Genomic DNA, 16,946 nt, shown 5'->3' on the forward strand with positions numbered 1-16,946 from the left:
CCAGCGTTACAAAGCCTGTTGTAGGTTCTCCGACGCGGATGCCACGACCAGTTGACCTATCAAACCGTGAAACTTCACGACCTCTTAATACAAAAAGGCCATGACATTGTATTTCAACGGTTACCTGGGCATTGTGGTATAAGCGGAAATGATTCTGCAGATCATGCTGCTCGCAAGTCACATGAAGAAGCAAACAGCGTTCCGATTCCGCTTTATGCGGCGAGGCAGATTCGTCAACTGGCCCGCATTCTCACACTGACTGAGTGGAACACACCAAGCATACGACGTACAAGACTACACGAACTTGACTCTTCACTACAACTCCGGCCTCCACCAAGCCTACATCGACGTGAAGCTTCGCTTCTCTATTATCTTTGGCTGGGAGTTGCTTTCACGAAAGCTTATACAACGTTAATCGGAATGACTGACAGTGTGGCATTCGATGTTTGCGGCACCGATGAAAATATCGAACAGTTGATGTGCCACTGTCCTCGATTTGATCTAGGCAGAGAAGTACTTGCCAACGCAATGCGACGACTGGATGATCGGCCTCTTTCTGTGCAAGTGCTGATCCAACAGCGTCCACATCCCTCGAAAACCCGCAAGGCAGTGATAGCCCTGCTGTGTTTCTTGAGAAAGACGGGTTTGTGTGAATGCCTCTGACTTGCGGGGAACTTCTACACGCTGCAGTAAAATTACTGTCAGTCTCTTTTTTTTTCTTTTCCTTCTCTTCCCTCTTTCTCATCTTTCTTGTCTCCTTCCTTAATCGCCCAGTGTAGGGTAGCCAACCGGATGTCTTTCTGGTTAACCTCCCTGCTTTCTCCCTTTTGTTGCATCCTTCCTTCCTACTCATTACCATGGTCAATATATAACTATGGTTATTAACCATATTAGGTTAACAACATTGCACTGAATGGGTCTCCATTTTACCCCCTCTACAAACAGCCGGTATTGCAACCATACTGTATGGATACAGCTGGTCTTCATAGCTAACTAAAAGCTTACACGTGATTGCTTGCACTGCTATGGTAGATGACAAATTGCTGGCCCCTTCTGGTTCAACAGCATGCGTAGACTGATATGTCACCAGCAATTACGTACCTCTTGCGACAGCACGTAATTAAAGTGAAAGTTCATTCATCAACGCCGCCGTGAAAGACACAGCTGTGTCTGCTCCATGGTGATGGAGTTGCACCCCATAATAATTTTAGGTATTTATTAAGCAATGACTTCATCTCGGGATAGTTTGTTAGATTTAGTGTAATTTGTCATTAGTAACCTGGGCAGCCTGGTATACTTAAGGGGATGGCTAAAAGAGGGTTGGGGAAAGAGCGGAATGGAGGGTAACGTAACATGTGAACCTGCGTCATAGTTCCTTTTTCTGTAATAGTATTTGCTTGGCAGACCGCTTACAGTAAAAAAAAAAAAAGATACATTTATACCAGGGTTGGCCATGGTTTGCAGGTAATGAGTCAGACTAGTGCAGCAATAAATAAAATGCAGATAGACAACACTTGAAATACACGATTATCTCAAAAAACGCCGCAATGACAATTATGACTTTGTTCATGTGCTCTAAAGGTGGTTTCATCCGCAGTTTTCCAATCCCAAGAACAGACAATTTGACAGACTTGCTTTCTTAAGTTGTCGAATCAAGAGAGGTGGTATTTCAGCGGATATATATATATATATATATATATATATATATATATATATATATATATATATATATATATGAGATATAACAGACAGCATTACTGTCTGTTATATCTCATTATTATTGTGTTAAAAACACGGAAAAACGAGCCCTTAGGTATACACTTCTTTCCCTTATATATATATATATATATATATATATATATATATATATATATATATATATATATATATATATATATATTAGCGCGAAATTGTGCACAGACAACACAGACAACGTAAGTTCCCGAATTCGCCCCAATTGTCACTTCTTTCAGGTGTGTACACTCAACTTTTTTTATTTATATATATTCGAACTTGGCGTACAAAAAGGCCAAGAATGCTTCCAACCTTTGGGTTTCGAGCTTATTTGCAAACGTGACAAAGCATGCACTCTATGGACTCCTATCTAAATTTACTGAAGAGAAAAAAACTGGAAGTTTAAGGGTTCGTATTAGGAGCCAAACACCTTAAGGTCGACGCTTTTTCATTCATTTGGCGTCCGTGCGCACTGTTTTAATTGAAACATATGTGAGACACAAAAAAGGGTTACAGTATACTAATATCGATCATAATTTAGACAGGACAACACCTACAAGCACGAACCCTTTATACCATTAGGCGACTTTAACGTAGGCGTTATGGACCTTTGGACCTAGCTTTGTCATTGACCGTTTTTGTCACTTTAAGACACTTTATGTCACTCAATTTAGGGTATGTGGAGCAAGACTCAGATAACATGTGAGAGAAATATTACACCATGCCCGCTCAAGGGGACCATAGCGCGATGCGAAGCTGCGCGGTGGATGCAGACCGCGCGATAAGGGACCAACTATCAACGGCTACGAACCACGCTGACGCACTGTCTCACGGAAACATAGAACGCGTTTTTACGGCGAGCGTAGGAGGGGGAGTGCAGAAGAGGAGAGAGAGGGGCACGGGGATGCACATGCTTCGTGGAGGTGCCGATGCGGAATTGCCAAGGAGGCGTTTTGTTGCCTTCATCGGCAACTCGGAAGAGAAGGAGGAGCGTAGTAGAAGAGGAAGGGAAGGAGGGGCGCGCACGTGCTGTAAGGCTGGTCACGCCGCACACCGCATTGAGCTCGACCCTAAGACGCTTCGCATCTGAAATGTTAAAAGGTACACTACTGTCAATAATATTTGGGACAATGCAACATAAAACGCCTACAAGCACAAAACCTTTATACTAATTGGTAACATCAACGTTGATATTATAGACCTTAGGATCTAGATTCGCCGAACCATCGTGATTAACTCCGTGGAGATGTATGAATCTTGTTTTTTTGCTTTGTTAGACACAACACTAATGCGAACGAGCAGACAATGATGCTAAGGAGAGTATAGCGTACACGTTATTAGTATTAAGTGCAATATAAATGTGAAAGAAAAGTGCAAAAGATAACTTGCCGCCGAACGCGCTTTTCGAAATCCACAGGTTCTGTACCTTCCAGCGGACAGTTTTTTTTTCGTCTGCTTTTTTTCTTCACATTTACATTAGAACTACCAATATCATCCGCTATACTTTTTTTGGCATCATTGTTAGTTCTCATTAGTATTGTATCTGCATTTACTGTGATTCGTATATTCTCGACTTGCCAAGAAATGACTGTTAGGCAAGTTGGAAATAGTTACGCACTTTGAAATGGGCACCAAGAAAACGAGGACACTAGAAGACCTACTACAAACCATACAGTGCTTTCTCAGAACTAACGTTATTGAAAAGAACGCACACTGCGAGGGCACATGGTACTTGGTCATGCTTTGAATAGGGTGCGTTCTTTTATTGTTAGTTCTCATTCATAATGTGTCTACATTTACTGTGATTTGTATATTCTCGACTTGCCAAGAACTGACAGTTGTTTGTGAGAAATCACAAGAAGTTGGTTGCGAGAAAGCAAAGGAACAGACGTTTGGGCAAGTTCGTTTGACACGTTCAATGAAGCCATTGCGCTTAAAATAAAGGGACCGTAGAACCACAGTCCAGTACTATTTCTGTGGACCCTGTCATATCAGCGCTATGGCTTCACTAAATGTGAGAAGGTACTGTGTGGAGTACAGTTACATATTCTAGCTTCCTCGTTTTCTTGTTGCCCATTTCAAAATGCACTTTCTTATGTTATACAATGTAATTTGTATGAAAACTACAACTTGCGTCGTTGTAGAGCATCAGGCTCAGATGTGCTGCCAAAAATTGACAAGGTGTCTTCACTTCGTTGTTGATAGGAACGGCGATGCCCGGATGCAAATGCGTATGATGATGCATAAATTGTTTTTCCAGCTGGCTTATTGCATTGCTAAAACAAAGATCAGGTTACAGAAAAAAAATTGCACCTCCTCTTCAATTTGAGGCTGCGGCGACCTTGCCTCAAAAGACGTTGAATGCTAGCTGAATCAGGGATAAGGGTGCTCCCATTTTTTGAATCGCTACGTGAATGGCTACGTGTTGCAGAAGTCGGCGCATTCACGCAGTGCGTCGCCTATTGCTTCGCACTTGGGTTCTGCTCCTCCACTCGGTGCTTCCTATTATGCTGCGAAGATTTCACTCTCAAGTGAGCCACCTGGCTACACGCCTTCGGCTGCCTAGGCAAGAAGTGCGGCCGCAGCTGCTGGTGGCTGCTGAAGTTGTCGAAGACATCGGCGTCAGTTTCGGTGGGGGCAGTCACTTGCTTTCCGGGTATGGCTTTTGCGAACGCACACTGGGTGCCTACTTTCGTGAGCCTAGCGAAGAAACCCTTTTGAAGTTTAAACGTTTTTTATGGTTGGCCAGATTTGCACAAGACATAGTAAAAATGATTAGTTCTCAGTTCTTTCTGCGGAAAAACCACTGTTAGTTCAGCCAGTCTGCTCATCATATTGAAACTCGAGTCACGCGCCTTAAGAGCACATTCGATGTGTTGCCCTTCGTTGAGAACATTTGTTTAAGGTGGTCACTGAATGAATACTGCTAAAGCGTTTATCACAAAAAAACATTGGCTGACTAACCTTTTCAGCACTCTTATCAGTTATTATTGCTTGTTTAAACACCACGTCTGGTACGCTCGGCAAGCCCGGCCAACGTGTGAGGGCGAAAACGTTGTTCAACTTCAAGTGAATTACGGGTTCATATCGCTGCATCGACTTCTATTCAGCTGCCGTCAGGTATCACGAACAGTTATCGCTTCAGGTGTTTCGAGCTCGTTCAAGGCGTAATTTTTGTCACCACGGCTTTATCAAGTGTGAAGCCCACGGGACAGCTTTATGCTCTCCCATAGTTTGGTACCGCGTACTTTAAATCGTTAACACCTTTTTCTAAACACACAAGTTCATGCCAAAGTAACTCACATTAGTTCCATTACCTATAGGAAGGAAACAAACATATTAAGATAGAAAGTCATATTTGTCCAGGCAGTTGGTTTCTAGCTTTTTTAAGGGGCGAAGCTCCTTATGGCGTGGCTTGGGCGTCCCTCGTATGTAACCACCAGTGGCACATATCCGAAATAGGTATAACACTTGACCTCCAAGGTGGTGCCAGTGAGAGATTTCTTCTGTGCGTTGTTTAACAATAAAAAATAGTGCTCAATGTACATGCCAATGGCTGCTAATGGGGAATGAGAGACATGAGCATTCGGCTTTTAGTCAACGCGCACGCTGCGATCCCCATTAGCAGCCATTGGCATGTACATTGAGCACTATCGGACAAGAAAGGGATGCTACATTATACTCGCTGGGTGTAACCTCCTTAGCTTTAGAAAGGTTTAGCGAGCGTTGAGCCGCAGTGCCATGAATACAATGAACTTGTATATACCATGAATGAACTCAAGGTGGTTAAAAATGAGAAGTAGATACGAAGCGCAAGCCGTAAGAAAGTAAAAGCCGAATTCTCCTGTCTCTCATTTCTCATTAGCAGCCATTGGCATGTAAATTGAGCCCTATCTGACAGGGAAAGGTTGCTACGTTATACTCGCTGGGCGTAACCTCCTTGGTTTTCGAAAGGTTTAGCGAGCGTTTGGTCGCAGTGCCATGAATACAGTGAACTAGAATATACCATGAACTCGAGGTGGTTAAAGGTGGGAAGTGGACCCAAAGCGCAGGCCGTAAGAAAGTGTGCGTGTGCCACCTCTCGTTTAGTCCTTGGAATGTCCGCTGGATGGCGGTGCTTCTATATGGGGAATATATGATAAAAAGATGCGAGATGGTGGGACTTGGAGTGTTGAATAGATGAACGAACGGACACACAAACAGATGCATGGATGGACGCATGAACGGACGCAGGGGCGGATGCATGAAAGAACGCAGGGACGGGCGCACAAACAGACGCCTGGACGGTCACACAGACGGACGCATGGACGGACGAATGCTTCGCCCCACTCTCCACCATTCACTCCGTGGATATGCTGCCATTTTTTATTTGTTTGTTTTCAGACAAGAACTATTTTCTGGTGGTTTGAAGCCACAAGTACATCAACCGTATAGTCTCGATAGTCACTGTATAACCGGCACTCAAATTGTTGCCAAGTTGTCCTCAAAATATGCATGCTTCAAAGATTGGCTAACCAGGAGTAGGAGGGAGGCCGAAGGATTCCAACTCACTCAAAGCCACCGAAAATTACGTGCACACACATATAGAAATGCACGAACATACATCTAGCATGGTGAACGCCTCTCTCACAGTCCCAGAAAAAAAATTTCTGGCTACGACACAGAATTCGGACTGATGATTTGAACATGCCAATCATAAGAGACGGATATTTTTGGCCATTGCCTTCATTTTTGTTTGAAGTTATTGCGTTTTATTGAAAAGCGATCAGAACAGGTGTTGCAGACTATGTCGGCAGGTTAGGTTTTCTACAGCTGCTCGAAGTGGAGCGCACTACACTCTAATTTATTAACAAGCAGACCACATAGCTGTTGCGATAAGGATCCACACAGGCTCGTAGAATGGTACGTCGAGCTCATATGACTTCATGCTGCGACGTATCCCCGGATCCTTACTTGTGCAATCCTATAGGTGGCGGTGTTTGTGTAATCGTTGTGCGGGCGCCGGCGTACCTTGGAGAACGCCTTCTGCCACACGTGTACTGCACGAGAGAATAAATATCATTTCATTACGTGACGTTTATTTTTCCTGGAACGTATGGCATATGAGAGGCCGGCAGACGCTTCCGGCGTTTTATAACGAAGAACGAGAGAAAGAAGAAAATGTCCACGCAAGCACGTGGCATCCGGGGAGCTCCGAAGCTCACCACTTTTGTAATTTTTTTCGTTTGTTCAAAGGCAATATATGTGGGTGAATAGGTTTCTGTTCAAGCAGTCGCAGCTGCATTGGCTGCACGAAACTGATGCTAGCGTAAAGCCGCCGCCAGGTAGGTGAGCTATATGTACACTGATTTTAACTTTAGAAAGATTGTGCAAACACCAACTTGAAATTTTTATGCGTTTTTGTTGTTTAAAGTTGTTTATAGACAAAAATAAACAACTGAACAAAAACAGTGAAGAAATTAAGTGAAGAAATTGAGCTGAAGCTCTATGACGACTGGAAAGAGACATCATCTACGCGATTATATTTCACGTGAGTAGATTGAATGAGAGCACATTGCACGAGAAGTAAATATGCATATAAATTATGCATATCAGTGAATAAATGTTAAGCAAAACTCTCCTTGTTTTCAAAATCATTTTGTAAAATTTACGTCAACAATTCGTAGTGTTGGAGGAGTTTTTCCCAAAATACGAACTTTGTACAAATTTGACCATAATACCTGAAATTAAATGAAATTCCCTTGCAAAAGTGACGCATTGATGCAAGTGATCGCATCCATGTGTAAATTTACCTCAAATTTGCATTTAACTTATCAGATGCAAAGTACGTGCTTCTGTCGTTTTTTTTTTCGCTGCTCAACACTGGCTAGACTGACACAATAACTTCTGTATGTTAAAACTTTTTCAGATATGTCTAAGTTTGTAATTGTAATTGAAACAGATGAAACTCAAGCAGTTCCAAATGTGGTTCTATTGAAGTGCGGTGTCCGATGCAATATTCCAAACAGCCACCTACGATTCGCGCAGGTAAAAAGGAACCGTTTCATGCCTCCATTTGTGGAGGTAGTGCTTATGCTATTCATGAACTGCTTGAAGTTATGATAACATTTGGAAGGCATAAGTATGGAGAAGCGAAAATGAAATCACATAAAGAAAGTTCTGAAGTTCAGATTTTCTGTCACTGCACTCTCATCTTTCTAGGCTACTGTGTCAAACGTGCTTCTCATAAATGTGTTGACGCTTTTCCCCTGTTGCGTATTTTTACCACTTTAATAATTAGCGCACGTATGCTCATTTCGTTTCAGCTATGAAAGCAAATTCTATATCAGTTCTGCTCTTTTGTGTTTTCTATTGCGGTCTTGGAATAAAAGAATGCGTCGCAGATGGCATTTCAAAACGCTCCGACGAACCGGTGAAAAGAGTGCTGAACCTGTTCAATGTAACTTCCCCTAAAAAGTCGTAAGTATTAAAGGCAGTGTTCCAACACTGCAACATAATTGATTTCGTAATATTTTGATTGAGACGAAGAGCATGTGGTGAATAAAACATGTGCCCTCCTTTGAGTCGATCATGGCCTGAAAGAGGCCATGATCGAGGCGAGGATGTTTTTATTGAGCCAGATTAAAAAAAGAGACACATTGAAAAACAACTGGGATGTTATGATACGGACCTTGTGCTATCAAGTGAAGTACTTTGCACCGATTGTACGTCACTGGGGACGCGGTCAGCTAACGAGAAACAGTTAAGTAAAGACAAGTGAGGTTGAAAAAGGGCGTGTGGGCATACCTAAACTAATATAAAAACTATAATCGAAATATTGGCATGTACTGCGTAGTGGCCCTAACTTTTTTTTTCGCTTTCTTTAATACTAAGTTGATCAGTAAACGTTTCTGCCTTTTTAATCCAGGATATCAGGCAAGTGTACGTTCATTTTGTAGGCGGTGAGAAATGTTTTACAAATTTACAAAAATCCATGAATTTTTTTTTGAAAAATATTAAAAATTAGAACATTTCCTCGGAGCCCACATCGCTATAGATAAGATACTCCAGTTTCTTGAAGAGGTTTAGGGTGATGACGGAAATCCCGGCTTGAATAAAACTTGGAGATGTTGATCTTGCATTAGAGTTTAGATGGCATGCCAATGTTTGTATGCTCATATACTAGTATGCTTCCTGTGCTAGTATGCTTGTGTTCCTGTACTGACGAGTATTGTTCAGCTTTCAGTCCTCGGTACGACGTCGCATTGTCACCGACGTGAACTTGGGTGGTCACCGCCTAGCGGAGATACTCGAAGACACCAACACTACCGACTTCGTCAGCTGTAATCTCATCGGTAGCAAGTGAGTAACTTAGAAGGCACAATTGATTTTTGAAGCATTAAGAAAAGAAAAAAATGAGAAAATTCTGTAACATTTTTGTTGTGCTCTACTGTTCTGTCTTTCTCTAGATACAAATCAACAGATTGTTCACATTCATATTAGCAATCAGAATTTATAGACATCAAGTAGGTGAGGTAATATGAGCCTCAATCTGTCTACAGTAAGACCGCTATAACAGAACGAAACTGTGATCAATAATTCACTTCGGCATTACCAGCGTAAGAATGCAGAAGACCTCTCTCTCGTCGATATGCGGGGTAACAACCAGCTTTCAATGCAGATTTGCGCCGTTAGTGAGTTTTGTGGCTAAACTCAACATGAACCGAAAGCGCATATGAGACACTTTTAGAATATTGAACAGCCAATTTTTACAGTATTACACGATGGGGCTGACATTTCAGTATTCGTGAATTTAGCACAAACACAGAGTGAAACATCAGGAGAAAGTTAGTAGGCTGTCATTTTTTTGTTGTTGTTGCAATGTGATTCTCGCAGGCATTAAATCCATCATGCTTTTGCACAAGGTTTGTGTTTTCTTATACGAGAGGAGGAGGTGCAGTTGATATTCTGAAATTTTCGTCTACTATTAGGAAAACACTCATATTTTCGGGTGTCTATTCGATTAAAAAACTGTATCAGAGAACGCATTACTTGGCACGACATTCGCAGTATTCTGGCATTCTCACACCTTAGGTTTTTAGAAATGTTTTGCGTGGACGTAAATGAAAACACGATAGTTGGGTTCTTTCTCTAAAGAATTTTATGTGAACATCTATGCTATAGGTACCAAACAAAAATTTAAATAACACGAGTTATTTTATAAAAAGTTATATTAGAATATTATTATAATAGTGTTACTATGAAAATGTTCTTAGCACATTTTTACCCCCTTTTACAGGGAACTAATTGAAAATGTCCTGAAGTATATTCCATCTGAGTATGTTACAGACGTATCAGTTGAAGAAATGAACCAGTTCATCGACAAGTGCGCGGACAGGGACACATCACAGGAAGGGTCTTCTCTTTTAGATAGTCTGGGTGATGCATTTCAAAGCCTTGTCATCTTCCCAGGTGTGTATTGCTTGCAGAAATAACCACTACTGCTTATCAGCCTGCATGCATAGAACGTGGTAAAAAGTATAAGTTTCCTCAAAACCAGCTGGCATGCTCGGACAACTTCTTTTCTTAATATGAGGTGTATATTTGGTACTTTTTAACTCCTATGGTAACTCAACGATTATTACCTCGTGCTGCTATACGTCAGTGCCACAGATTACTCTGAAATGTAAGGAAGAGGTCAATATTCACTTGCAAAGTTTGAAAGAATGGCACCACAATTTACATTTGTGCTTCCGCTAATTAATACTAACACGTACTGTGTTACTGCTCGTTCTTGGTGAGGGGGGGGGGGGATCTTTACGATGTTCCCAGATATAAGCGATAATTTCATGAATGATTTATTGATTGATTTGTGGGGCTTAACGTCCCAAAGCTAGTATACGATTATGAGAGGTGCCGCAGTGAAGGGCTCTTGAAATTTCGACCACCTGGTGTTCTTTAGAATTTCAAAGATGAAGTAGGTGTACATGGTACTCCCAGGTTGTACACTTTACAAACAGTTTTCTGCTAAAAATTTAATTCTTCTAGATAAATTGACCTGCAAGACAGATCCAAGACAGATTTTTCTGAGAACGTCAAAAAGAAACTTTCTTTTATTCTTCTGTCGTATATGTAGCATACTGTGATGTTAACGGTTTCTGCAGAAATAAACAGGAATTTACTGTGAATAAACATGAATTCTGAATACACAGGAACGAAGTGGTGTGGTGCTGGTGACGTGGCGAAAAATTACGATGATTTGGGAAAGGCCAGTGACACCGACAGGTGCTGCCGGGAGCACGACCACTCTCCAGACAACATACCGGCATTCGGGACGAAGCACAACATAACGAATTACTTACCCTACACAATGTGAGTCAGCTCATTAGACCGATACTGTTCGTTTTACAATGAAAGAAAAAGAAACAGAAAAACATTTGGCAGATCCCACGTGCCTTGGAAATGGACGTTATGCGAAGCATGCGGAGTGAAAGTAACCGTGTTGTAATCTTCTTAATGGGTGACACGTTATGAAATGACGCTAAATATATGTACAAATGCTGAAAACGCAGATATATGTTGAGCAGTTTCAGATGTTTATATAACCAGTTGTTTGCACTTGCGTAACAATGCCAACAGGAACATGAGTATTAGCAACACCAGAAGCGATAAGCTGATCTGAAGTGCTGGTGCTCGCGAGGATGGTAGCCCTGGACACTGCTACGTAAATCAACTTCAGCGCACAGCACCTAACTACAATTCACGTTAACCCGACGTGACGGTTCTATCACAGCAGTACATATGTCATGTTTATAAAATTGTATAGTCAGCGCTGTAACGATAACTGACGTTTCACTAACATCAAGGTTTATTTGAAAAGTAGTTCCGAGACCTGGCGTGGCTTTGAGGCAAATTGCTTGATTGCCACGCAGAAATCTGAGGTTCGATTCCTGCTGATACCCTGACATTTACTCTTTGGATTCATCGTGTTAACGCTGCCGACGTCAGGTTTTTATTAGGACTCACACGTTAAAGTTTCTTATGTGTGGTTTTGTCGTTCCTGGGTAGACGCGAATCGTCAGTCACCTGTGGCACGTACCCTCATACCAGAGGCACATACGCCCCCGCGGGTATGTGCTGCTGTCTGGCGGGAAGTGTCTGACGAGGTGCGCGACGGGATTGTGCCAATATTCATGTCTTGGCCAGCGCGTCATATTCGTCAAACCATCTTACCCTCCCTTACTAAATTTGGTTCCCGCTAGTTAAGGGGTTGATCACGAGAGCATCCAGACGTACACGGCTAGATAGATAGATATATTACAGCGAAAGCTGTTATGAAATCACAACTCGGGTTTTGCGCACCTCCATAGTTGTCCGCCGCCACCGGTGTCCGTAACCACATCGCACGAATTTAGCAAAAAGACCTAGTACCAATGACACAGGGGAGAAAGTACCCGGGTCCGCTAGGTGTCAGCCCAGTATTCTACCACTGAGCCACGCCGATGCTTGTAACTTGTTGGCAAACTTGCTTTGGGAAGGCTTGATTTTGAGAAAGCGATCATGTTATTACGACTTATAAAGCGTTTTAAAACAACGAAACGACGAGCAGTTGTCGCAAAATACGAATAGCGTAACGAGTGGGTCGTCCAATGCTCCAACCCATTACAAAACCTTGTTTTTGTTCAGCAATTAACTGTGGCGCATACCCCCTTCAGGCATGATTACTCATCGTCGCCAATCATTGCATGAACAATTGGGACAAAATTCATCGTTATAGTTTCGCGGATACCACGCTTCTCAAAAGATTGACAAAAAATAGTACAGCGAATGCCAGCCTACTACCCTAACATTTTTATTATTAGTGCCGTTGTGCGCATCAAAGAAATGTGCATGCAGCAGTTACCCGAATGAGTATTTAGAAAAGACTATAGGATATCGCTCTTCTAGCTTGCACTGTGACTGTGCTGCGCCTTCCGCGTGGGCCTGGCATTTTTTTGATTGATTAATTGATTGGTTGGTTGATTGATTGATATGTGGAGGTTAAGGTCCCAAAACCACCTTGCGATTATGAGAGACTCCGTAGTGCAGGGCTGCAGAAATTTTCCCCACCTCGGGTTTTTAAAGGTGCAACCAAATCTCAGTACACGGGCCTACAGCATTTTCGCCTCCATCGAAAATGCAACCGCCGCAGCCGGGATTCGGTCAACAGCCGAGTGACAGTCAAGGCGGGGACATACTTCGTGCACGAGCTGCTCTTTTTCCTACGAAGTGCGCGACCCACTAGAAGGTGCTGGAGAGGACGATCCACTGTTTCAAGGCTTCACTACAAAGTAACTAAGAATAACTTTTTTTGGCTTAACACGTCACTTCCAAGGAACACAACACAATGTCTGGACCACATAACTTCATCTATGAACTGAATGAGCGAACAGCCGGGTGAGTTTATCCGTAGAATTTTAGTGCAGCGCCTTTTTACGCCAGAATGACGTCAAATACATGGATATTTCACAATTGTTCTTCGTCCGCTCCTCCAATGGTGTATATACAACGTGCTACTCTCAAGATTTTCACGACCCTAATAGAAAAATCTGACTCTACTTTAATATAGCTTAGAATATATGTGACTTAATGTACCCGATAAAAACGCTATAAAATGACATAAAGCAGCTTAGAAAGCATTTGCGTGGAGCTTTAGGAAGGTAGACAGTTGTGAAAACAGCTCTGACGCTCACGAGAAAGCCTTTCCCTGAACGTGAGCTGCTTTTCCTCTGAGACGAATTAAAATTTAGTAAATAATGAAATATATACATGAAAACATGAAATAAATCAGTATGGGAAAGGGTGCGGTTTTCATTTTCAATGAACAGCTGTTCACAATGTATACGGGCGTGGTGCTTCGAACATGCAGCAATGTAATATGACAAGAACCAACTCCCACTTCTCTCCATCCAGGAGCACTTTTTCACTTTTGAAGTTTCAAAGCAAACAGGACTCACGCGCTATAAAGTCGCAACTTCGCTAAAACATCAACTAACGAATATTCTTTGCTTTTGTGAACCTGTTTAAAAATGATTGAAGCTTATGTAGTGCGTAGAAAATAAACATATCTACGTATCTTGCCTTCCATTGCCGACAGTGCGGCTGCGCAGCTGAGTTTAACAAGACCGCTGTGTTGATGAGGCACAGTAGTTGCTGAAGCGTTTGAAATCATTAAAGCAGGAAACAGGCGCGTGAGCCAGCCTTAAGTCGCTCTCACAGATGCTGAGATTTCATATCTACAGCATTCTTGATCACGTGCTTGGTGGAGGGTGTAAATGTTTTTTTATGCCTTCATGTTTACATATATATGACACGTTTTTTCCATTGAATTTTCAGTTCTTACAAAGCACTTGTGTCGTGCACTTGCGTGTGTTTTTTGCTCTTTTTTTGTGCGCTGTTCGTGTTGAGTATTACGGCAAATACAATATACATTTTAATGACCATTTCAGGACCGAGTGCACTTACGACAAGCAGTTTTTCAACTGCCTGCAAAACGTGAGCAGCCTGGCGTCAGTGACGGTAGGAGTCTTGTTTTTCGACGTGCTAAAAACGAAGTGCTTCGAGTATGGCTATCCGAGCGAGTGCACAGAACACAACTAGTAAGTGCCCTCTGTGTTTCTTTTGTGACCCTCATAGGCATCCCCAGTGTTTTCTACTGTAGAGCGTGGAGAGACATGGGCGTAGGCAGAATGTTTTTAGTGAGAACTGGAAGAGAGGGCTCCTTAAATCGGAGTCTGGGCTGGGCAAGCAGATGCGGCCTACGACCTCTTTGTGCTCCATATGCGATGGCGAAAAAATTCAGGGTGGGGTAGGGGGACACAAGATCGGTGTTGCACAATCTGGCTACGCCATTGGAAGGGGGTACGTTTTACAGCAGCGCGTGCCCCTTTTCACTTAGCGCAGTGATAGCGGGGGCGGAGATAAAAGAAACGCTGAAACTTGAACTAGTTGTTATTTACCTAACTACGTAATGCTGCACACAGCAAAACAAGGACAGAGAAAGATGCACACTAGATGACCACTGGGTGCGAACACACAGCTGCGAAAAAGCAGTGTTGCTTTCTTCAAAGTTTGCGACAACGCAGGGACTAATCTCCGGTCTTCTGGTGGTCAAGGTGCAAAGTAGAGAGCTGTTTAATGCAATGTGACGAGTCCTCAGCGTTCTTCATTCTCCGAAGCCAGCGCACCCTTAATTTTACGCTTAAAATAAACTATTCGACAGGACCGAATGAGTGGAAGATTGAAACCGACTAGCCTCCTCTTCCCTCTTTTGTGGGAACGCGTATGGTGTCAGCTCTTTAATCTATGCACTTATTTACTCAATTTATGCAAGTTTGTTACATTATAATGATCAAGGCATACTCAGTAAAATATGAAGTAACTATAGAAAGTAATACTACTTTGGTCATTTTGGGTTAGAATTATACGGTCGATTATCAGTTTAACATCGTTCGGACATCAGGTTGAACCCCTTGAAGTCTTACGTAGCCGCAGTGTGTGTTCTCGTAAGATTGGTAGATTGTCGAAACATGTTGTATTCTTGTAAACACTTTAAATTCTGTTTTATTTCTTAAAATATCGTAACTACTCTAGCGTAGCGATGAAATAAGGTATTTCATAATAATTATTCGCAATGAATATAACAACAGAACTGAAAAATGGAGCGGTATTAAAATTTTTATATTGTTTAATGATTTTGTCCGTAAAAACGCCGTCTGCGCTTGCTACTCTCGCGAACCTACGACTAACAATAAAATAATAGTAGCACAATCCTAATAATATTGTTCAAAGATTGCATGCAGATCTTTCAACATGGTCATGTATATAATAACAAAATATATGCTGCTACTGACAAAAACCTCGTCGATGAGCTGAGCGGAGTCTTGCATCAACTCAGCCGCCTTGATGCTCTAACCCATTGCCTCAAGCAACACTAAGCGACATTTTTTTTTTCTGTTCAGCTGGCGCCTTTTTTTACTAAAGAACCCTTGCGTCGATGAAGAGCCGGACACGTCCAAACCAAAGGAGTGGCACATCGAGAGCCCACCGAACTTTTTAGAGACATACATCGAGCAAAAGCGGAACGAAACACGTAAGGAATCTTCGGAGTCAGAGGATAACGAAGTTTAATCCTCAACGAAGCAAAAGTGTGGTTTCTATTAAATTATAGCAAATTTCGCTGTGGTTCAGTGTAATCCGAGTGTGTAGCTCGGTGATGACGCACATATATTCTTATCCGCAGACAATATAGATTGCCTTCACGCAAGGTATACTTGAGAGCGCGAAGAATAGATGAAGGACGAAGAAAGGACACACAGAATAGCGTTGTGTGTATGACAGCTCTTCTCTGTGTCCTCGTTCTTCGTCCATTTCTCACGCTGTCGATATCAGCTAGCACAAGCCTTCACGTTAAAACCTCACAGAGCCCCTTAGGCATTCGCCTCAGACGACTCGGATATAAGAAGTGTATCTTTTTCTACTGAGTGGATGTTCTGATGATCTCTCGGTTTCCTCAGAAAGCATTTTGCCCGTAAAATGCCTTTACACTGCCACCACGATCATCCTGCCTTCATGGATGCATTGATGTCCCGTCATGATGTCGGCATGTGATGTCATAGTTACTTCGTGGTGACATCGTAAATTATGGTGATCTGTGATGTTATGATGACGTCATATTGTGACGTAATCACGTAATGATTATTTTTTTGCACAACTCTTGTTGGAGGGTTGATGCCGACGGTCAACTTTCGCGCTCAACGAAACATCTATAGGGCTTTCGCTTCAATAATACTTTGACGAGTATTCGCCAGGTAAATTTAGTCGGCGTATCAACATTTGTCATGATTACAGGCGCCATTATGGGATGTTCGATGCCGTCATTGCTTCGCATTATGTTGAGAGAAATTAAATGTGTAGTAGGGGTAGTGAAAAAGGCCCCGTGCGTGTGTCCTGTCTGCGAGAGATATCTTGTGCTTGTTTAATAAAGCCCTGCTGGCGCGCTCCCACTCGAGGTCATAAAAAATTTCGTGTCCTCCCAATAAGACTCGCTAATTTAAGGGTATTTTTGACAGTTTTGCGAAATACTGGGCTGGGCGCCATCGAGCTTGAGTGAAGCAAAAGCTTCATTGATATTGCCGAACGCAGCGGATAGCCCCAAACTTAGCATATTCATTAGACGCGCGTCTTGATTTGGT

General features: G+C 42.4%; 1 protein-coding gene across 1 annotated transcript in view; it reads left to right on the top strand.

Annotated features, from left to right (window-relative positions):
• The first annotated feature begins 6,961 nt into the window (after positions 1-6,961).
• The window catches only part of LOC142814339 (uncharacterized), a 104,802-nt gene continuing 94,817 nt past the window's right edge, over positions 6,962-16,946 (top strand). Inside the window, exons 1-7 of the mRNA XM_075893023.1 lie at positions 6,962-7,058; positions 8,040-8,193; positions 8,953-9,075; positions 10,013-10,185; positions 10,926-11,085; positions 14,202-14,351; positions 15,714-15,844. Coding sequence (XP_075749138.1) covers positions 6,977-7,058; positions 8,040-8,193; positions 8,953-9,075; positions 10,013-10,185; positions 10,926-11,085; positions 14,202-14,351; positions 15,714-15,844 — 973 coding nt within the window. The 5' untranslated portion in view covers positions 6,962-6,976. The remainder of the gene's footprint in view (positions 7,059-8,039; positions 8,194-8,952; positions 9,076-10,012; positions 10,186-10,925; positions 11,086-14,201; positions 14,352-15,713; positions 15,845-16,946) is intronic.

The sequence above is a fragment of the Rhipicephalus microplus genome, chromosome 4 (assembly GCF_043290135.1).
Source record: "Rhipicephalus microplus isolate Deutch F79 chromosome 4, USDA_Rmic, whole genome shotgun sequence".
Taxonomy (NCBI): Eukaryota; Metazoa; Arthropoda; class Arachnida; order Ixodida; family Ixodidae; genus Rhipicephalus; species Rhipicephalus microplus.